We start from the raw sequence: 18,151 nt of genomic DNA, 5'->3' as shown, positions 1-18,151 counted from the left end.
GCATGTATTCTCCCATACTGTAGGATGTCTTTTTGTTCTACTGATGGTATCCTTTGCTGTACAGAAGCTTTTTTAGTTTCATATAGTCTCACTTGTTCATTTTTGCTTTTGTTTCCCTTGCCCAGGGAGATATGTTCATGAAGAAGTTGCTCATGTTTATGTCCAGGAGATTTTTGCCTATGTTTTTTTCTAAGAGTTTCATGGTTTCATGACTTACATTCAGGTCTTTGATCCATTTTGAGTTTACTTTTGTGTATGGGGTTAAACAATAATCCAGTTTCATTCTTTTACATGTAGCTGTCCAGTTTTGACAACACCAGCTGTTGAAGAGGCTGTCATTTCCCCATTGTATGTCCATGGCTCCTTTATCGTATATTAATTGACCATATATGTTTGGGTTAATCTCTGGACTCTCTATTCTGTTCCACTGGTCTATGGGTCTGTTCTTGTGCCAGTACCAAATTGTCTCAATTACTGTGGCTTTGTAGTAGAGCTTGAAGTTGGGAAGTGAGATCCCCACTGCTTTGTTCTTCCTTCTCAAGATTGCTTTGGCTATTCGGGGTCTCTTGTGCTTCCATATGAATTTTAGAACTATTTGTTTCAGTTGGTTGAAGAATGCTGTTGGTATTTTGATAGGGATTGCATTGAATGTATAGATTGTTTTAGGCAGGATGGCCATTTTGACAATATTAATTCTTCCTAGCCAAGAGCATGGGATGAATTTCCATTTATTAATGTCCTCTTTAATTTCTCTTAAGAGTGTCTTGTAGTTTTCAGAGTATAGGTCTTTCACTTTCTTGGTTAGGTTTATTCCTAGGTATTTTATTCTTTTTGATGCAATTGTGAATGGAATTGTTTTCCTGATTTCTCTTTCTGCTAGTTCATTGTTAATGTATAGGAATGCAGCAGATTTCTGTGTATTAATTTTGTATCCTGCAACTTTGCTGAATTCAGATATTAGTTCTAGTAGTTTTGGAGTGGATTCTTTAGGGTTTTTTATGTACAATATCATGTCATCTGCAAACAGTGGCAGTTTGACTTCTTCCTTACCAATCTGGATGCCTTTTATTTCTTTGTGTTGTCTGATTGCCGTTGCCAGGACCTCCAGTACTATGTTGAAAAAAAGGGGGGAGAGTGGGCATCCCTGTCTTATTCCCGATCTTAGGGGAAAAGCTTTCAGCTTCTCACTGTTAAGTATCATGTTGGCTGTGGTTTTGTGATATATTGATATTGGCCTTTATTATGTTGAGGTACCTGTCCTCTATACCCATTTTGTTGAGAGTTTTTATCATGAATGGGTGTTGAATTTTGTTGAATGCTTTTTCAGCATCTATGGAGATGATCATGTGGTTTTTGTCCTTCTTTTTGTTGATGTGGTGGATGATGTTGATGGATTTTTGAATGTTGTACCATCCTTGCATCCCTGAGATGAATCCCACTGGATCACGGTGTGTGATCCTCTTGATGTATTTTTTAATTCAGTTTGCTAATATTTTGTTGAGTGTTTTTGTGTCTATGTTCATCAGGGATATTTATTGGTCTGTAGTTTTCTTTTTTTGTGGTGTCTTTTCCTGGTTTTGACAGTAGAGTGATGCTGGCTTCATATAATGACTTTGGAAGTATTCCTTCCTCTTCTGTTTTTTGGAAAACTTTAAGAACAATGGGTATTATGTCTTCTCTGAATGTCTGATAAAATTCTGTGGTTAATCCATCTGGTCCGGGAATTTTGTTCTTGGGTAGTATTTTTTTTTTTTTCTTGGGTAGTTTTTTGATTAGCGATTCAATTTCATTGCTGGTAATTGGTCTGTTTAGATTTTCTGTTTCTTCCTTGATCAGTCTTGGAAGGTTGTATTTTTCTAGAAAGTTGTCCATTTCTTCTAGGTTATCCAGTTCCATCTTTGCTTTTAGAACTGAGGACTTTCCTCAGCAAGTGGGGCTGAGACTCCTTCCCTTCCTGACTTCAAGTTGACTTTCTTCTTCACTCTGTCCTAGTCAGGAGCTCATATTTTCTTAACTGCCTGCATAGTCGATCTTCTCTTGTTTAAACAAAAAAAATCCTTTTTTCCAACTTCACCAACAGAAAGTACTGAAAGCTAAGTTAACAAAAACCTAGTAAAGGTAAGAATACAGCATTAATTAAAAACCAGTTGATTCATTGCCCTTCTTTTCTGACCACTCAGACACATACTGCCACTCTGGGCCTCCTTGCCTCTCAGGAGCCTAGCCTGCCTCTGAAATGGAAGGGCTGGGGGCCCAGAAGCCAGGGGCCTCATAGGAGTCTCAGCTCTGACTCAATGGGATGTGACTAGAGAGTTGTACTAACCCCTCTGGTTTTCGTTTCCTCTTGGCTAAATGCAGCCCTTCCCATCTTCAGAGGGTCAGTACAAAGATGCCTACAACCATGTGTGTGAAGTGCCCAGCTCTGACCCTGCACAGAGCAGGTGTGCAGTGCAGGTTTCCCCCTTCCCTCTTGTTGTCAGCCTGTTTCCTCTCACGGCTAGCCTCTTCTGCCCTCCACTGAGGACAGGCCTCCTCCAGCCTCAAGAGCCATCCTCAGAATCACCAATGGCAGGGCTAGGCCAGACCCCAAGGATTCCTTGCCCACCTTTTCCTTTTTATGGATAAGTGAGAAAGCTGAGGCTATAGTTGATGATGACTCAGGAGTAAAACAGCCCACTCAGTGCTCTTGACCTCTTAAGTTTACTGAAATACAGTTTCTCCTCCCTGCCCACCTTCATAGTTCTCTCCTTCACTCCCTTTAGCCCAGTTTCATCCTGAATCCTCTGTAGAACTCACCTAAAGGATATCACCCCTCAGCCCCACACCAAGATCAACCTTATCCTCTTTACTGACTCCCAGCATTTAATGCTTTCTTTTACCCTGTCTGGCCTGGGTTTGCAGGACAAGGACAAAGTTCATTCTTTTCAGCTGACCCTCTCCAGCTCCTTCCAGAGGCCAGGCCCTTCCATATTCTGTGGGAGGCCCTCTGCTTCCCTCCTGCCCTCTGCTTCCCCAAGGACAGAGGAGGACACATTCTCCTTCCACCACACCGATTCCTTCCTGGTTGAGGATCAAATTCTACACAGATGTGCGGCCTGACTGCATACTGAGGAGGCCTCGGAAAGAACTCTCTCGGCCCCCCACCCCTGCCTGACCCCTCAGTACCAGGCAGCTCTGTCCCCTGCCAAGCTCCAAGCATCTCAAGTTTGGAGCTGGGCGAAGCACCAATGGCTGCATGTGTTGGCTTTTGTCCAGATGGCCAGCCTCTGGGCCCTCTGGTTACAGAAATGAATATCATCCTGGCCCCTTGAGTGTATAATCTTGTGTAAGAGTTAGGGAGCAAGTGTAAGTTACATTTTAAGAACTAAATATTGGGAAGTCAGATATTCCCTGAGAATTAAACCATAAGTCAAAAACAAAATGAGCCAGAACAGATAGGCAAAATCACCTGAAGAAATGGTTCCCCACTCTACTGAAATCAGAATGGAGATACAGTAATGTGAAAATTAGGCCCACCAGAAGGGGAAGAGTGGTCCCCAATTGAAGACAAGAGAAGCCTTGGAGGCAGAGGTTGGCAGTGCCTATCTGACTGGGGATACGGTGCCCCCAGGTGGTTGGCATAAGCATGTTTCCCCTGCCAGCCTCCTGCTGTTAACATCAGTGGTGCCAACAGGCTGTTGATAGCTGGTTCCCACCAACAAGGCTCAGGTTCCACAGCAAACCCCTTTTCTCTGCCTTCCTGTTCACCAAGCAACCTTCTAATTAATTGGCTTCCTGTGTGTTGTGCCTCCAGGAGAAAAGTGTAAATCCGTAAATGGACATTCCTGGTCATGTGTTTCAATCTCCTGTAAGGTGCCCAGTGGTGCACACTCTTCTGGGCCTCTACAGGGGGGACCTTGTGAGGTGAGGGCCATGCCTGCCCTCTATCGGTGTTCCCATCTCCAGGCCCCCTGTCCAGGCCTCCAGGAAGCCAGCCACGCCTGTTTCCTCATTCCTGGTGAACGATGACCTTACCCACACCTCTCGGTTCCAAAGCTTCACCCACACTAAGCCGCCGGGGGAATGCAGAGAGCTGGGAACTGGGGTGGACTGGAGGCACCAGCAAAAGCCAGGCTCTTCGTGAGTGTTTCCAGAATGGAACACTGCCCCAGAGAAGGGGAAGCCTAAGGAGGGCCCTGAAAGATATTAGTGGAGTCAGTATGCGGAGGAGGAGCAGGAAGAGAATTCCAGAACAAGGGGTGAATGCTCTACATGGAAAATGAAGGCACAGAAGTGGGAACAGCGTGAGGACCAGGAGGAGGTTAGCAAACAGGGGGTCCTAGGTCGGCCAGGTTGTGGAGGTGTGGGTCCGAGCAGAGGAGTTGAGATCTGATGCAACAGGCAGCAGGAGCCACTGGGTTCCAAGAAGGAAAGACATAGGTGAAAGTGGTATTTGACAATCATCAGCCTGACTGCAGGCTTCCAGCTGCCAGGAGAAGAATGGGGTGTGGAGAGGCCAGGGACCAGGGAGGGCAGACACCCAGGAGGGTACAGAGGAACAGGACTGGCTGCCACAGTGGGCACTGGGATGAAGCAGTTAGAAGAGACACACAGGTACACAGAGGATTGCTGTGCTGCAGCTCATTTGTATTAGCAAAAAACAAAGGAGAACAGCCCTAATGTCCATCCGTGGGAAAATGAATAAACAGATGGCTACATATTCATGCAATGGAATGTATTAGATGACAGATACATGAGCAGCATAGCACTACATGCCTGACATCTCAAAAGGAAAGGGAGAGGAAGGGAGGGAGGGAAGAGGAGGAGGAGGAGGAGGAGGAGGAGGTTACCTCTGGGCAGGTGAGAGCGCTCAAGATCAGGGAGGGGGACCTAGGGGCGTCCGTGTTCTATCTCCAAAGCCAGGTAGTGGTTATGTGGGTGCTTGTTATATTATTATCTATACTCTTACATGCCTGAAGCATTTCATAGTAAAAATGTTTAAAGAAGATGTTTTAAACAGGGCTAGACATGAGAAACACTGTGATGGAGACTGAGTATAGGTCAGGCAGAGACCAAATGGCTTGAATTTCTTGCCTAGAAGTCAGGGGATGGGCTGGCTGTGGGGACAGCTGACCTTCCTCATCCCAGTATCCACACCATGCCACATGTGCCATTCAGCTGCACCCTTATTTCCATCACACCTGCATCCTCATAGACACTCTCCCCTGTCCTTTGCCATGGTTACATAGCCTCCAGACAGCTGTAATGGGGTCAGGCGCAAACACCTGCATAGGCTGGCCTCCCACTGGTCACACACACCCCTGGAGAGTCCCTCCTGCTTGCCCAGCCACGGCCCCCAGTGTTCTAGATACGTGCCTCTTCCCATAGGCTCCCTGACCCCACCTCCAAAACAGGCCCAGCCCCACACTCCCAAAGAGGCTGCTTATGTCCCATTAGAATCCCAGCAAGGCCTGAGACAGCTGTGGTCTGTCAGGAATGTGTCTGCACCAGGAAGCCAGCAGCCCAGGGGAGGTCTGGGCCTGGCGCCCAGCCCTGCTGAGGCTCAAGGGCTTCAGGCCACAGGCTTCTGACACCGGCTGAGCTTGGTGTTTCAGCAGGAACAGCGAGCCTCTGTGCCCACTGGGTTGTGAAGAGCTGGGATCCTGTTAAGATTTGGCATTGGCTGGGCAACCATGCCCTCTCCTTTGGGGGACTGCATCGTGGTCCCTGCTGTGGTGGTGAGGTCCTCCCCTCCACCCCGTTCCCAGAGCTGCGAAACCCAGAGCAGGACAGCAACAGATCTCCTGCCTGGCAGCCTCCTGCCTCTGTCCGCCAACTCAGAACAGCTGCATTTATGAAATGCTAAGCGTCTGACATTCATTTTATTGAATCACCCCAGCAGTTCTGTGAGGTGGGCGTTACTATCCCACCTTACCTATGAACAAAGATTTGAGGGGGTAAATGGTTTGCGCAGCTAGTGAATGACCGTCAGAATGAGAGCCTGGATGGGTCTGACCTGCTTTCACCTTTGAACACTCTCCTGCCTCTGCTCTCCCTTCCTGTGGCTCGCCTCCCACCTCCGGCCCTGTCTTGTCCTTGCCAGCCTCCCTCTGCCCCCCATCCGCGTGTCTCTCTCCTCTGCTGCTGTCTCCTTGCCCAGGACACATCGCCTCTTCCCCCATCACGTGTTAATCTTAACTGTTAAGTTTTAAGCCCACTATTCTTATTTTAAAATGAGTTCAATCACACACAAAAAAAATATTTTTGACTTAAAAAATACCCAAACCAGCTGAAATTGCTTCTACTTGCCTGGTAGGAAATGGCTTCTCACCCCAGGTTTATATACGGCGCCATCTTAGCTGGGCTTTGAGAATCCCAACAGGGCAAAGACCTGGGTCCTGTCCAGAGAGCTTTCTATCTCGGTGGGAGGATGGGACCCAGAAACACACAGAAAGCACACCGTACAGAGAAGGTGCGCTTCCCAGAATGACCCTGAGGTACAGGTACTACGGGTCCCAGCTGAGTGAGGTGCATGCCCTCAGGAACTCAGGCCTGCCTGGCTGCCAGGAGCCAGGTGCCCCCTTCCATGACGGCTTCCTTCCCTGACCCCAACGTCTTAGGGGGAAGACAGTGTGAGGGGGGGTGCTTGAAACTGCTTCAGGAAGAAAGAACTTGGAAGGGTTCCATGAACCAGTGTAACTTAGTTTGAGGGAGGAGTGACAGGAAGGAGCTGCTGGGGGGTGGGGGGAGGGTAAGGGAAGGCAAAGTCAGGGAACAGTCTACAAACCAGGAAAGTGTGAGACACTGGGGGATGAGAGACACTTCTGGTCTCCTGAGCTCCCCAACCACAAGCCCTGCAGGGACAGCAATGACCAGCTTTGGGGGGTCATTTCCAAGTTGTTGTCCTCATCTGACTTCTTGACAGCGCTGGGCAGAAAGAGCCTTGGAGAGGTTCAGACACGCCCAGGGGTCCAAGACAAGCTGTGGATCTCGCATCCATCAGTTAGGGATGAAGAGAGTGAAAAGCAAGATGAGAGAAACCAGATGAGGGGCAATAGTTTGATTCAGGATGGGAGTGGGAAAAGGAAAGGTGTCAGGGTGTCCACAGCTGCCTGAAACACGGGCCTGAAAAACCCAGAGGGCCGTTTGCAGGTGAGAGGGCAGCCTGGGGTACAGGGAACGAGGATAAACCAATGAGTGCAAGGGAAGGAGGCCTGGCGTCTCTCCTCTACGACCCCCTGATTCAGAACCATCCATTTTCAGCATTTTGAACAGACTGAGTTCTACCCACATACTTGCATGGTTCTCTCGTAGTATCTGAAGCACTTGTCTGTGCTTTGAAATGATCTCTGCATTTTTATGACTGCTGTTTGCTGGTTTGGAGTTCACTGTAATGGAACTAAAGTAAAATTCTGTAGTGACTCCACTATTGTACCAAGGGGCTGGGCCTGTGAAAGCCAAGTTTCAAGGGTGGTTTGGATTCAGTGCCAGTGATCTTGTGTTTTCATGAAAATACAGAATGTGGCCACCAGCAATCCAGCCAGACCCTGACACTTAAATTCTAATTAAAGGGCAAGTTGAGCTACAGTGGTGAGAATGGGAACTAAAAAATTATATCAAAACATAAGAACAGCCTTGTGCCCACTATTTGCAATAGCCAAGACATGGAAGCAACCTAAGTGTCCATCAGTAGATGAATGGATAAAGAAGATGTGGTACATACACACAATGGAATATAATTATTCAGCCATAAGAAGAAAACAAATCCTACCATTTGCAACAACATGGATGGAGTTAGAGGGTATTATGCTCAGTGAAATAAGCCAGGCAGAGAAAGACAAGTACCAAATGATTTCCCTCATTTGTTGAGTATAACAACAAAGCAAAACTGAAGGAACAAAACAGCAGCAGACTCAGACTCCAAGAAGGAACTAGTGGTTACCAAAGGGAAAGGGGGTGGGGAGGGAGGGAGAAGGGGATTAAGGGGCCTTATGATCAGCACACATAATGTAGGCGGGGCACAGGGAAGGCAGTATAGCACAGAGAAGACAAGTAGTGATTCTATGACACTACATGGATGGACGGTGACTGCAATGGGGTATGTGGGGGGGACTTGGTAATATGGGTGAATGTAGTAACCACAATGTTGCTTATGTGAAACCTTCATAAGAATGTATATCAATGATACCTTAGTAAAAATTTAAAAAAAAAAGAAAAGAAAAGTCTTGTACCCAAAGGTGAGTGACTTGTCTGTTAAGCATTTTGCAGACATTGAAAGTGGTTGTCTCCAAAGATACGGAGCAAGTTGGAGAAATTATTTCCAATGAAGTAAAAAAACACTCAGGACCCAACACTGCCTGTGATATTGCTTCATTAAGGCAGCAAGAGAAAAGATACGAGGACTATTCTTCTCAAACTATCAGTGGTGAAGGACAAGTTTGTTTTTGTAAAATTTCTACTTTTTTTGTTGGTTTGTAGAAACTACAAGCCAATAGTTTTGTAAAATACCATAAAAATAAAGGGCAAACATATGCCCATCAAAGGATCAGTATCTAAAATATATTTTAAAACTCTGAAAACTCCACAGTAAAAAACAAAACAGTACAATTAGAAATGGATGAAATACACGAACAGACCTATATCACCAAAGAAGATGGCCAATAAGCACATGAAAAGGATGTTCCCTCTCTTTACCCACTAGGAAACGTAAACTGAAGCCACAATGAGATTTCACCTCACACTATTAGAAATGCCTGCGTCAGTTTCCTAGGGCTGTATAACAGAACACCACAAACTTGGTGGCTTTAACTGACAGAAATTTGTTCTCTCACGCGTCCGGAGGCCCGAAGTCTGAAGTCCAGGTGTCAGCAGGGCCGTGCTCCCTCCAGAGGCTCTCAGGAAGAGTCCTTCACGCCTCTTCCAGCCTCCTGAGGCTGCTGGCAGTCTTTGTGCTCTTGGCTTGCAACTCTTCACTCCTATGTCTGCCTCCGTTGTCACATGTCCTTGTCCCCATGTGTCTGTCCCTTCACATGGCCCTCTTATAAGGACAGCATCCATTGGATTTAGGGCCCACCCTAATCCAATATGATTTTACCTTAACTTGATTATATCTGTAAAGATCTTATTTCCAAATAAGGTCACTTCTGTAGGTACTGGGGATTAGGACTTGAACATTTGTTTTAGAGGGACACAGTTCAATCCACAAGAATGGCTAAAATAAAAATTGAGATACCCACAAAAGCTGACAAGGATGTGGAGGAAATAGATCGCTCATACATTGCTGCTGGAAAACAATCTGGCAGTTTTTATAAAACTAAACATGTATTTACTATCTGTGCCAGCAATCACATTCTTAGGCATTTGTCTCAGAGAAATGGAAACTCAGGTTCACACAAAAATCTGTACACAATGTTCATAGCAGCTTTATTCATAATGACCAAAAACTGAAAACAACCCAAATTTTCTCAACCAGTGAATGGCTGAACCAACTGTGATTCCGTACTATACCATGGAATACTATTCACCCTTATAAAGGGGTGAGCTGTTGATACATGCAACACCCTGGATGGATCTTAAGTTAAGGGCATTTGTGCTTAGTAGAAAAGCTGGTCTCAAAGGTTACATGCTATATGATTCCATTTATATAATGTTCTTGAAATGATAACACCATAGCTTTGGAGAAAAATGCAGTGGTTTCCAGGGGACAGGGTGGGGGTGTGCAACTATAAGGGGTAGCAGGAGGGAGTTGGGTCAAGTTCTTTGTCATGACTGCGTCAAGTTGGTTGTCATGACCACACAAATCTGACGTAAAATTGCACAGCAGTACACACTCATACACATATATGCACATGCACACAGGTGAGTGAAATCTAAAGAAGGTCTGTAACTCAGTTAACAGTTTTATGCCAACATCAGTTTCCTGGTTTTGATATTGTATCACAGTTATACAAGATGTCCCCATTGGGGAAGCTAGGTAAGAGGTTCATGGGATCCTATGCCTTATTTTTATGACTTCCTGTGGGTCTATAATTATTTCAAAGTAAGAAATTTAAAAAATTAATTATTAGAAAAAATGAAATGAAAAACAGATAGACCAAGTACAAACACCAGTTTTAAATCACAGGCTCAACAGACCTAAAACAGTGATGTCCGATGGCTGTGGGAGTCTCTCAGGGCTCACTCCTGCTCTCGGCTCCTGCTGTGCTGAGGGGCAGTGATGACCATCTTCCAGAAGGGCACCAGGCCATGGAAAGACTAGAAGCAAATACCAGAGGTGGAATTTTTTTTCCTCTGGCTGAATATTTTGTGGTGGAGTTACACTGCTGTTCAAAATGAAACTTAATTTAAAATATGTGTAGCTAGTAACTCTATAATAATACATATTTGCATAACTATATCCCTAAATACATACTATCTATGTAATATATTTGTATAAATAAACAAAATTTTAAAATAAAAAGAATAAAGAAAGAAAATAACAATAAAGAAAAAATGTATTTCTTCTGAGTCCTGGTTTATAGATGAAAACAGATATAAACGACAGCCAGTTTTCCATGTGCCTGATTCTGTCATCTCCCCCTCCCTCTCCCGCCCCCTAACTTCACCCCCTGTTCTCCATTCCTCTCTCTCTCCCATCTGCACGCCCTCAACCTCCCTCTCTCCCTGGTGGCAGGTCCCAGGCTCTGCTCCTGCCCCACCCCAACACTGGGGCATCACTTTACCTCTCTGAGTATCAGTTTCCTTGTGTGAGGCGCTTATGAGACCCACCTCAGAGCTGTCCTGTGAGGAGTCACTGAGATCGCCCACGAGGCGAAGGCTCCGAGAGCCGCCTGGGAGCGTGCACATGCAGAGCGCAGCTCTCTGGCTGCACGCCTCAGTCCCCAGACACTCAGGCCGGCTCTGCTCAGACTCCAGCCTTTGTTCCCATTTCACCTCCTCTTCTCAGGCCAGCCAGGCCCCTCCTTCTCTGCCTCCCAGTCCACATCACCACCCCCCACCCCTGCCAGCTCAAACCAGCACCCCTGCACCTTAGAGGGCTGTGTGTCCCCTTCCAGCTGCAAGCTCCCCCACTAAGGGGGCTCCTGCCCGGGGGAAAGCCAGGTCAGGCTGCTGAGTTTTCTTTCTCTGCTACAACATGAGCCCCTGTAAATTCTCTCACTCATAATAATAATAATAATAATGAATACGACAACACAGAGAAGGCAAGTAGTGATTCTACAACATTTTGCTATGCTGATGGACAGTGACTGTAAAGGGGTTTATAGGGGGGACCTGGTATAGGGGAGAGCCTAGTAAACATAATATTCGTCATGTAAGTGTAGATTACTGATACCAAAAAAAAAAAAAAAAGGGCAGTTCCTGTGTGGTAACCTCCAATGAGTTCTACACAAGGGTATAAAGGGCATATAAAAGTGTAGGCAAAGGGTCTGTTTGTGTTTATACAGAGGATCAAAGCCTAATTGGGCTACCCCGAAAATGAACTAAGATACGATATGAAAAAGAACTTCCAACATCAGCACTCTCGGGAAGACTCATGCCAGAAGATGATCATCAAAAAACCCCAACAAAGATCCACGCACTGCTACAGCTGTAGATGCACTCATCCCACCAGCTCCTGGACTTGCCATGGGAATGAGGAAGGAGATATCTAAGCTGGCCTGTGCATACAGTAAAACAACAAATTTGACTGGATCTATACTGTTGGAACTCAATCAAGAATTAGGAGAAGTGCAAATTGTAGCACTTCAAAATCTTACAACTACAGACTATTTACTGTTAAAAGAACATAAGGGATGTGAACAGTCCCCAGGAATGGGTTGTTTTAATTTGTCTGATTTCTCTCAGACTGTTCAAGTTCAGTTGGACAATATCCACCATATCATGGATAAGTTTTCACAAATGCCTAAGGTGCCTAACTGGTTTTCTTGGTTTCACTGGAGATGGCTGGTAATTACAGATATGCTTTGGTTATGTAACTATACTCCTATTATGTTAATGTGTGTGCGCAATTTAAGTAGTAGCTTAAAACCTATACATGCTGAAGTTACTCTACAAGAAGATATGTCAAAGAAATAATCAATCTTCCCATGTTTTCTGCCACCTGCTACTTCTATAGCTTTTCTTCTTCCTTCCTAATTACAACCCTCAAATAGAATTCATGCCTCATATCAAATTTACCGAGTATCATAATTCTTCCAAGTGGTAAAGATACCTCAAGACAAATGCTGGGCATAGAAGCCACAGGGCATAAATATGCAAAGAAATAAAAAGCTAACCATTTCAAACAATAAGGCTTCTCTCTCACTTACCAACTTCACATTTCCCTGTATGGCCCCGGAAGATGACTGGTTAGCCAGAGACGGGTAAGATTCCTCAAGGGAGGGACAACCTAAGATAGGCACAGTCGCAGGGGGGTCATCAGGTGAGAAATTGGGGATCAGCAGGGGTGAGGCTTAGAACCTCACCCCCCCGTTCTGAGAGAAATCTTCTGCATCCGTGGATGTTTTATTGCCCTGGTCTAGCTTGGATTAACACATAGTCTACAGGCACACACCTGATCATCTACATTTGCTCTCTTACAACACTAAACTATGTTTTCTACCTTTATCTTGTATCTACCTACCACTTCAGCATTTTATTAAAAATAATAATAATAAGGGAGAAATGTGGGATTCACATATAAATCAAGTATAAAAATCAAATGAATATTCATATTTGAACTGATTGTTTATAGTTCATAATGCATGAGCAAAACCGAAAGTTTCTGTGATGACTGCCCTTGTACTGTTCACCATGTAACTTATTCATTATGTAAGAATTTGTTCTCCATGTAAGAACTTGTTCGTTATGCCTCAGAAGATTGGAGACTGATGAAAATTAGGCTTGGGGTGGATTAATGATTGTGCATTGAGCATTGACTCCCCTATACAGAATTTTATTGTTGTTAACAACCATTTGATCAATAAATATGAGAGATGCCCTCACAAAAAAAAGAAAAAAAAAAGTATACACTTCCAATGGTAAAATAATAAGTAACCAGGATGTAATGAATATACTCAAGATATTGTAATAGCTTGGTGTGGTGATAGCTGGTACCTAGAATTGTCATGTATATAAATGTTGAATCACTATGTTGTACACCTGAAACTAATATAATGTAATACCGTGTGTCAACTACCCTTCAATAAAAAAATAATTATCTACAAAAAAAAAAAAACACACATAGTCTACAGGCACACACCTGATCATCTACATTTGCTCTCTTACAACACTAAACTATGTTTTCTACCTTTATCTTGTATCTACCTACCACTTCAGCATTTTATTAAAAATAATAATAATAAAGAGAGAAATGTGGTATCCATATATAAATCAAGTATAAAAACCAAATGAGTATTCATATTTGAACTGACTGTTTATAGTTCATAATGCATGAGCAAAACCGAAAGTTTCTGTGATGACTCCCCTTGTACTGTTCACTATGTAACTTATTCATTATGTAAAAATTTGTTCTACATGTAAGAACTTGTTTGTTATGCCTCAGAAGATTGGAGACTGATGAAAATTAGGCTTGGGGTGGAATAATGATTGTGCATTGAGCATTGACTCCCCTATACAGAATTTTATTGTCGTTAACAACCATTTGATCAATAAATATGAGAGATGCCCTCACAAACAAAAAAAGTACACACTTCCAATGGTAAAATAAATAAGTAACCGGGATGTAATGTATAGCATAAGGAATATAGTCAAGATATTGTAACAGCTTGGTATGGTGATAGCTGGTACCTAGAATTGTCATGTATATAAATGTTGAATCACTATGTTGTACACCTGAAACTAATGTAATGTAATACTGTGTGTCAACTACCCTTCAATAAAAAATTATTATTTACAAAAAAACACAAAAAAAACAAAAACAAACAAAAAATAATGAATACATTCATATTGGCTATGAACGTGTGAACACTTGGTATGTGCCAGGCACTCTCCCAAGCTCTATCTGTGTACTAACTATTGAATGCTCACAACCATCCTATGAGGTAGGTTCTGTTCTCAGCCCAATTTATAGGTGAGGAAATTGAGGCCAGCAAGCAGAACACCGCCACCCAGCTGGCAAGTTCCACACTCTTATCCATACGCAGTACGTGTTTTCTGGCAGGTCCCCTGCTTCAGGGCAGTGGGACCAGGCCTGTTTTATTTACCAAGCTCAGCACCTGGCACAGTGGAGAAGCCCTGTAAAACCTTTGCTAAATGAATGAGTGAGTGAGTGAGTGAATGCTGCCCACTGTGCTGAGCCTATAAAGCTATTTTCTGGGCTGTAGAGGAGGCAGGCTGAGGATACAGAGGTGACCACCCCAGGGCAGGCCAAGTGCCAGTGCCGCTCTGCCCAGGGGGCGCCTGAGGGAGGACTGTGTCCTTCCGCCGGGTCCAGCACCTCCCTGGCCACGTGCTCAGCACTTGGGCTCCCTGGGTTGTCTCTGTTTCCTGCTATCTCAATCCCAAGCTGTCAGGCACTCATCAAGTTCTCCTGTCCACAGAGAAAAGAAATGCATCTCACAGCCTCATCAGCTAAACGCCCCAGGGGAGCTGCCAGTGGGCTGGGCTGGAAATGCCGTCTGACCTCCTCGTCTTCTCCCCTCCACCCTGGTTTTCCCCAGACAGTTTCTCCTCCCCGCAGGCTAACCCATTTCCCTGAGCTCTTCTAATTCTCTCCCACACCATGCTCTACTCTCCCTCCTAAATCTTTCCCCCTTTTCAGCTACCCATTTATTTCCTTAACCATTTTAAATATAGTTATTTGAGACTCTTCCATGTTCTATTTCTATTTCCAGGTTTTGGGGACAGAAATCCTCCATTTTGTCTTAGATGATGTTGCTCACAGTAGCTCAGTTCCTCGTGTGTTTTATGATTTCTGACTGTGAGCTAAAGCTGGGGGTTTCCTTTCCCCTCCCGGATGGCCCGAATAGCTTGGGCTGTGAAAGCTCCCTTCAGGCATGAGTGACCTTTGTCTCTGATGAGACTGCCCCCTACCACTACTCAATCTACCCAACTCTGGTCCAATTTAAGAAACCCCAAGTTTTTATTACTATTATTGTAGTAAAGATACATAACATAAATTTTACTATCTTAACCATTTTTGTGTATACAGTTCAGTGGCATTAAGTACATTCACACTGTTGTACAGCCATCACCACCATTCATTTCAAAAGTTCAAAAGAACTTTTTCAAAATCTTCCCAAATTGTAACTGTGTGCCCATTAAAAAATAATCCCTCATTTCCCTCTCTTCTAGCCCCTGAAAATACCATTTTACTTCCTGTCTCTATGAATCTGATGACTCTATGTCACTCATATAAATGGAATCATACAATATTTGTCGTTTTGTGTTTGGCTTATTTCATTTAGTATATTGTCTTCTAGGTTTATCCAGTGTAGCATATGTCAAACCTTCCTTTTTAAGGCTGAATAATATCCCATTGTATGTATGTACCACTTATTGTTTATCCATTCATTCACTGATGAGCATTTGGGTTGTTTCCACCTTTTGCCTACTGTGAATAGTGCTGTTATGAACATTGGTATACAAATTTCTGTTCAGATCTATGCTTTTAATTTTTTTGGGTATATACCCAGAAGTGAAATTGCAGAATCGTAAGGTAATTTGTTTAATTTTTTGAGGAACCACCTTACTGTCTTCCACAGTGCCTGCACCATTTTACATTTCCAGCAAAGTACAAGGGTTCCAATTTCACTACATCCTCACCAACACTTTGTTTTTGTTGTTCATTTTGGGGGTTTTGTATGTTTTTTATAATGCTCCTCTTAATAGGTGTGAAGTGATATCTCATTGTGGTTTTAATTGGAATCTCCCTATTTACTACTGACATTAAGCATCTTTTCATGTGCTTTTTGGCCACTTCTTTTTTGGAGAAATGTCTGTTCAAGTCCTTTGCCCAACTTTTAATCAGGTGTTTGGGGATTTTTTATGTTGAGTTGTAGGAATTCTTTATATTTTCTAGAAATTAATCCCTTATTAGATATATGATTTGAAAATATTTTCTCCCATTCCATGTGTTGCCTTTTCATACTGTTGATTGTGTCCTATGAGACACAAATGTTTTCATTCTAATTAAGCCCAATTTATCACATCCACAAAAGCCTATGCTTTTGGTGTCATACTGAGGAAGTCCTTGCCAAATCCAATATCATGAAATTTTTCCTCTATGTTTTCTTCTGAGAGTTTTGTAGTTTTAGCTCTTATATGTAGGTCTTTCATCCATTTTTAGGTAGTTTTTGAAGATGGTGTAAGGTAAGGGTCCAATTTCACCCTTTTTTCTTAAAGATATCCAGTTTTCCCAACACAATTGGTTGAAAAGCCTGTCCTTTCCTCATTAAATCATCTTGGCACCCTTATCAAAACTCATTTGATTGATCATATATGCAAGGGTTTATTTCTGGGCTTTGTATTTTTTTCCATTGGACTGTATATCTGTCTTTATGCCAATACCACACTGTTTTGTAAGTTTTGAAATCAGGGAGTGTGAGACCTCCAACTTTGTTTTTTCTTGTTAAGATTGTTTTGGCTCTTTTGGGGTCCCTTGAGATTCTCTTTGATTTTTTGGATAGATTTTTTTATATCTGCAAAAAAAAATACTTGGGAATTTGATAGGGATTACACTGAATTTATAGATTGCTTTGGGTAGTATTAATTATCCTAATCCATAGACATGGAATGTCTTTCCATTTATTTGTGTCTTCTTTAGTTTCTTTCAGCAACATTTGTAGTTTTCAGTGTACAAGTCTTTCACTTCCTTGGTTAAGGTTACTCCTGTCTTGTTTTTCTTTATTGCTATTGTAAGTGGAATTGTTTTCTTAATTTCCTTTTTGGATTGTTCATTGTTAGCGTATAGAAATAAACTTGTCTTGTGTGCTGATTTGTAACTTTGCTGGATTTTTAATTAGTTCTAACGTGCGTGCGTGCGTGTGTGTGTGTGTGTGTGTGTGTGTGTGTAATCCACATTGTTTTTGTTTCTGCTTTTGTTTTTACCCAGAGACCCAGGTGAAAGCAGGGTGGGTTTCCTTGCCATCTCCCAGAGCCAGTGGGCTCTTCTGAGGTCCTCATTTGCTGAGAGTGCAGGCTTCAAGGATCCCAGATGGACTCAAGAGTACTGGTTCCAGCTTCCTGCCTCTGGGAGGCCAAGGCCTGAGTCCCCTGGCCCTGCATGGTCATTACAGTGCAAACGCTTGGCCACTGGGCCTATCTCCCTTCCAATATCCTCCCCTCAGAGCTCCTGCTGTATCAGCTCACTCACCCCTCTGCTTTTCTGCTCTCTCTTGATTTCAAAAACAAACATTGTATTTTCTACATATTCAGAGCAGGAGGGGTCCCAGCATCTCACTTCCAAATGAGTACCTCAAGAACATGTAGTCACAGAGGGGACACGGAAGCCAGATTTTTATCCATCGTGAAAAGCCCTATTCCAGGACACAGCTGGAGAGGACACTTCAGTCTCTCTTCCTAAAGGCAGAGTCCTGCCTCCCCATGGGGCTGGAGCTGGCCAAGGACATGCCATGTCAGTGGTTGTTGTGTACTGTTACCAAGGACCTACTAAGAGCCACTTTACTATGTACTTTACATACATTTGATCTCATTTAATCCTCCTTCCAGCCCCATGACATAGGTACTGTTATCATCACTAACTCTATTGGGGAAGATGCCAAAAACACAGGTAGCAAAGGAGCAGAGCCGGGTTTCAGGCTTAGGCTGGCCAATCCTTTACTGAGTACATCTTGTCCTCCTTCATCCTTCCACAAGCCACCTGTAGACTCCTTCGCTAGCCCAGCGCTCTTGGAGTGGGGGCCATGTCATTTACTTCCTCTTACCTGTTCTCAGCACCCAGTGGGTATTGCCTGGGTGCAGCCAGTCTTATCTCTGCAGAGGTTACTGTGATTTTTGTCCCCTGGAGGCTCCGTCCACACTCAAGAGGGCCGGGGAACTCACACAGCTCTTGGCTTAAGCTCCCGTTACCAAGAGAAAGGAGGCTTTTGCCAAGGACTCCAAGGGGAGATAAATGCTGGGAGTGGACTCAACTCTAGTCAGAATAAGCACCCAGCCCTCCCTGAGACATTGTGTGAGCTGGGCCAGGCCTCCAGACACAGCCCCTCCCGCC

General features: G+C 43.9%; 1 protein-coding gene across 1 annotated transcript in view; it reads left to right on the top strand.

Annotated features, from left to right (window-relative positions):
• The window catches only part of C16H6orf89 (chromosome 16 C6orf89 homolog), a 61,321-nt gene extending 50,947 nt beyond the window's left edge, over positions 1-10,374 (top strand). Inside the window, exon 7 of the mRNA XM_057494359.1 lies at positions 10,103-10,374. Within this exon, the coding sequence (XP_057350342.1) occupies positions 10,103-10,125 (23 nt within the window). The 3' untranslated portion in view covers positions 10,126-10,374. The remainder of the gene's footprint in view (positions 1-10,102) is intronic.
• The last annotated feature ends 7,777 nt before the right edge of the window (positions 10,375-18,151 follow it).

The sequence above is a fragment of the Manis pentadactyla genome, chromosome 16 (assembly GCF_030020395.1).
Source record: "Manis pentadactyla isolate mManPen7 chromosome 16, mManPen7.hap1, whole genome shotgun sequence".
NCBI lineage: Eukaryota > Metazoa > Chordata > Mammalia > Pholidota > Manidae > Manis > Manis pentadactyla.
Note: the sequence above shows the minus strand (reverse complement) of the source record. Positions and strands in the feature narration are given on the sequence as shown.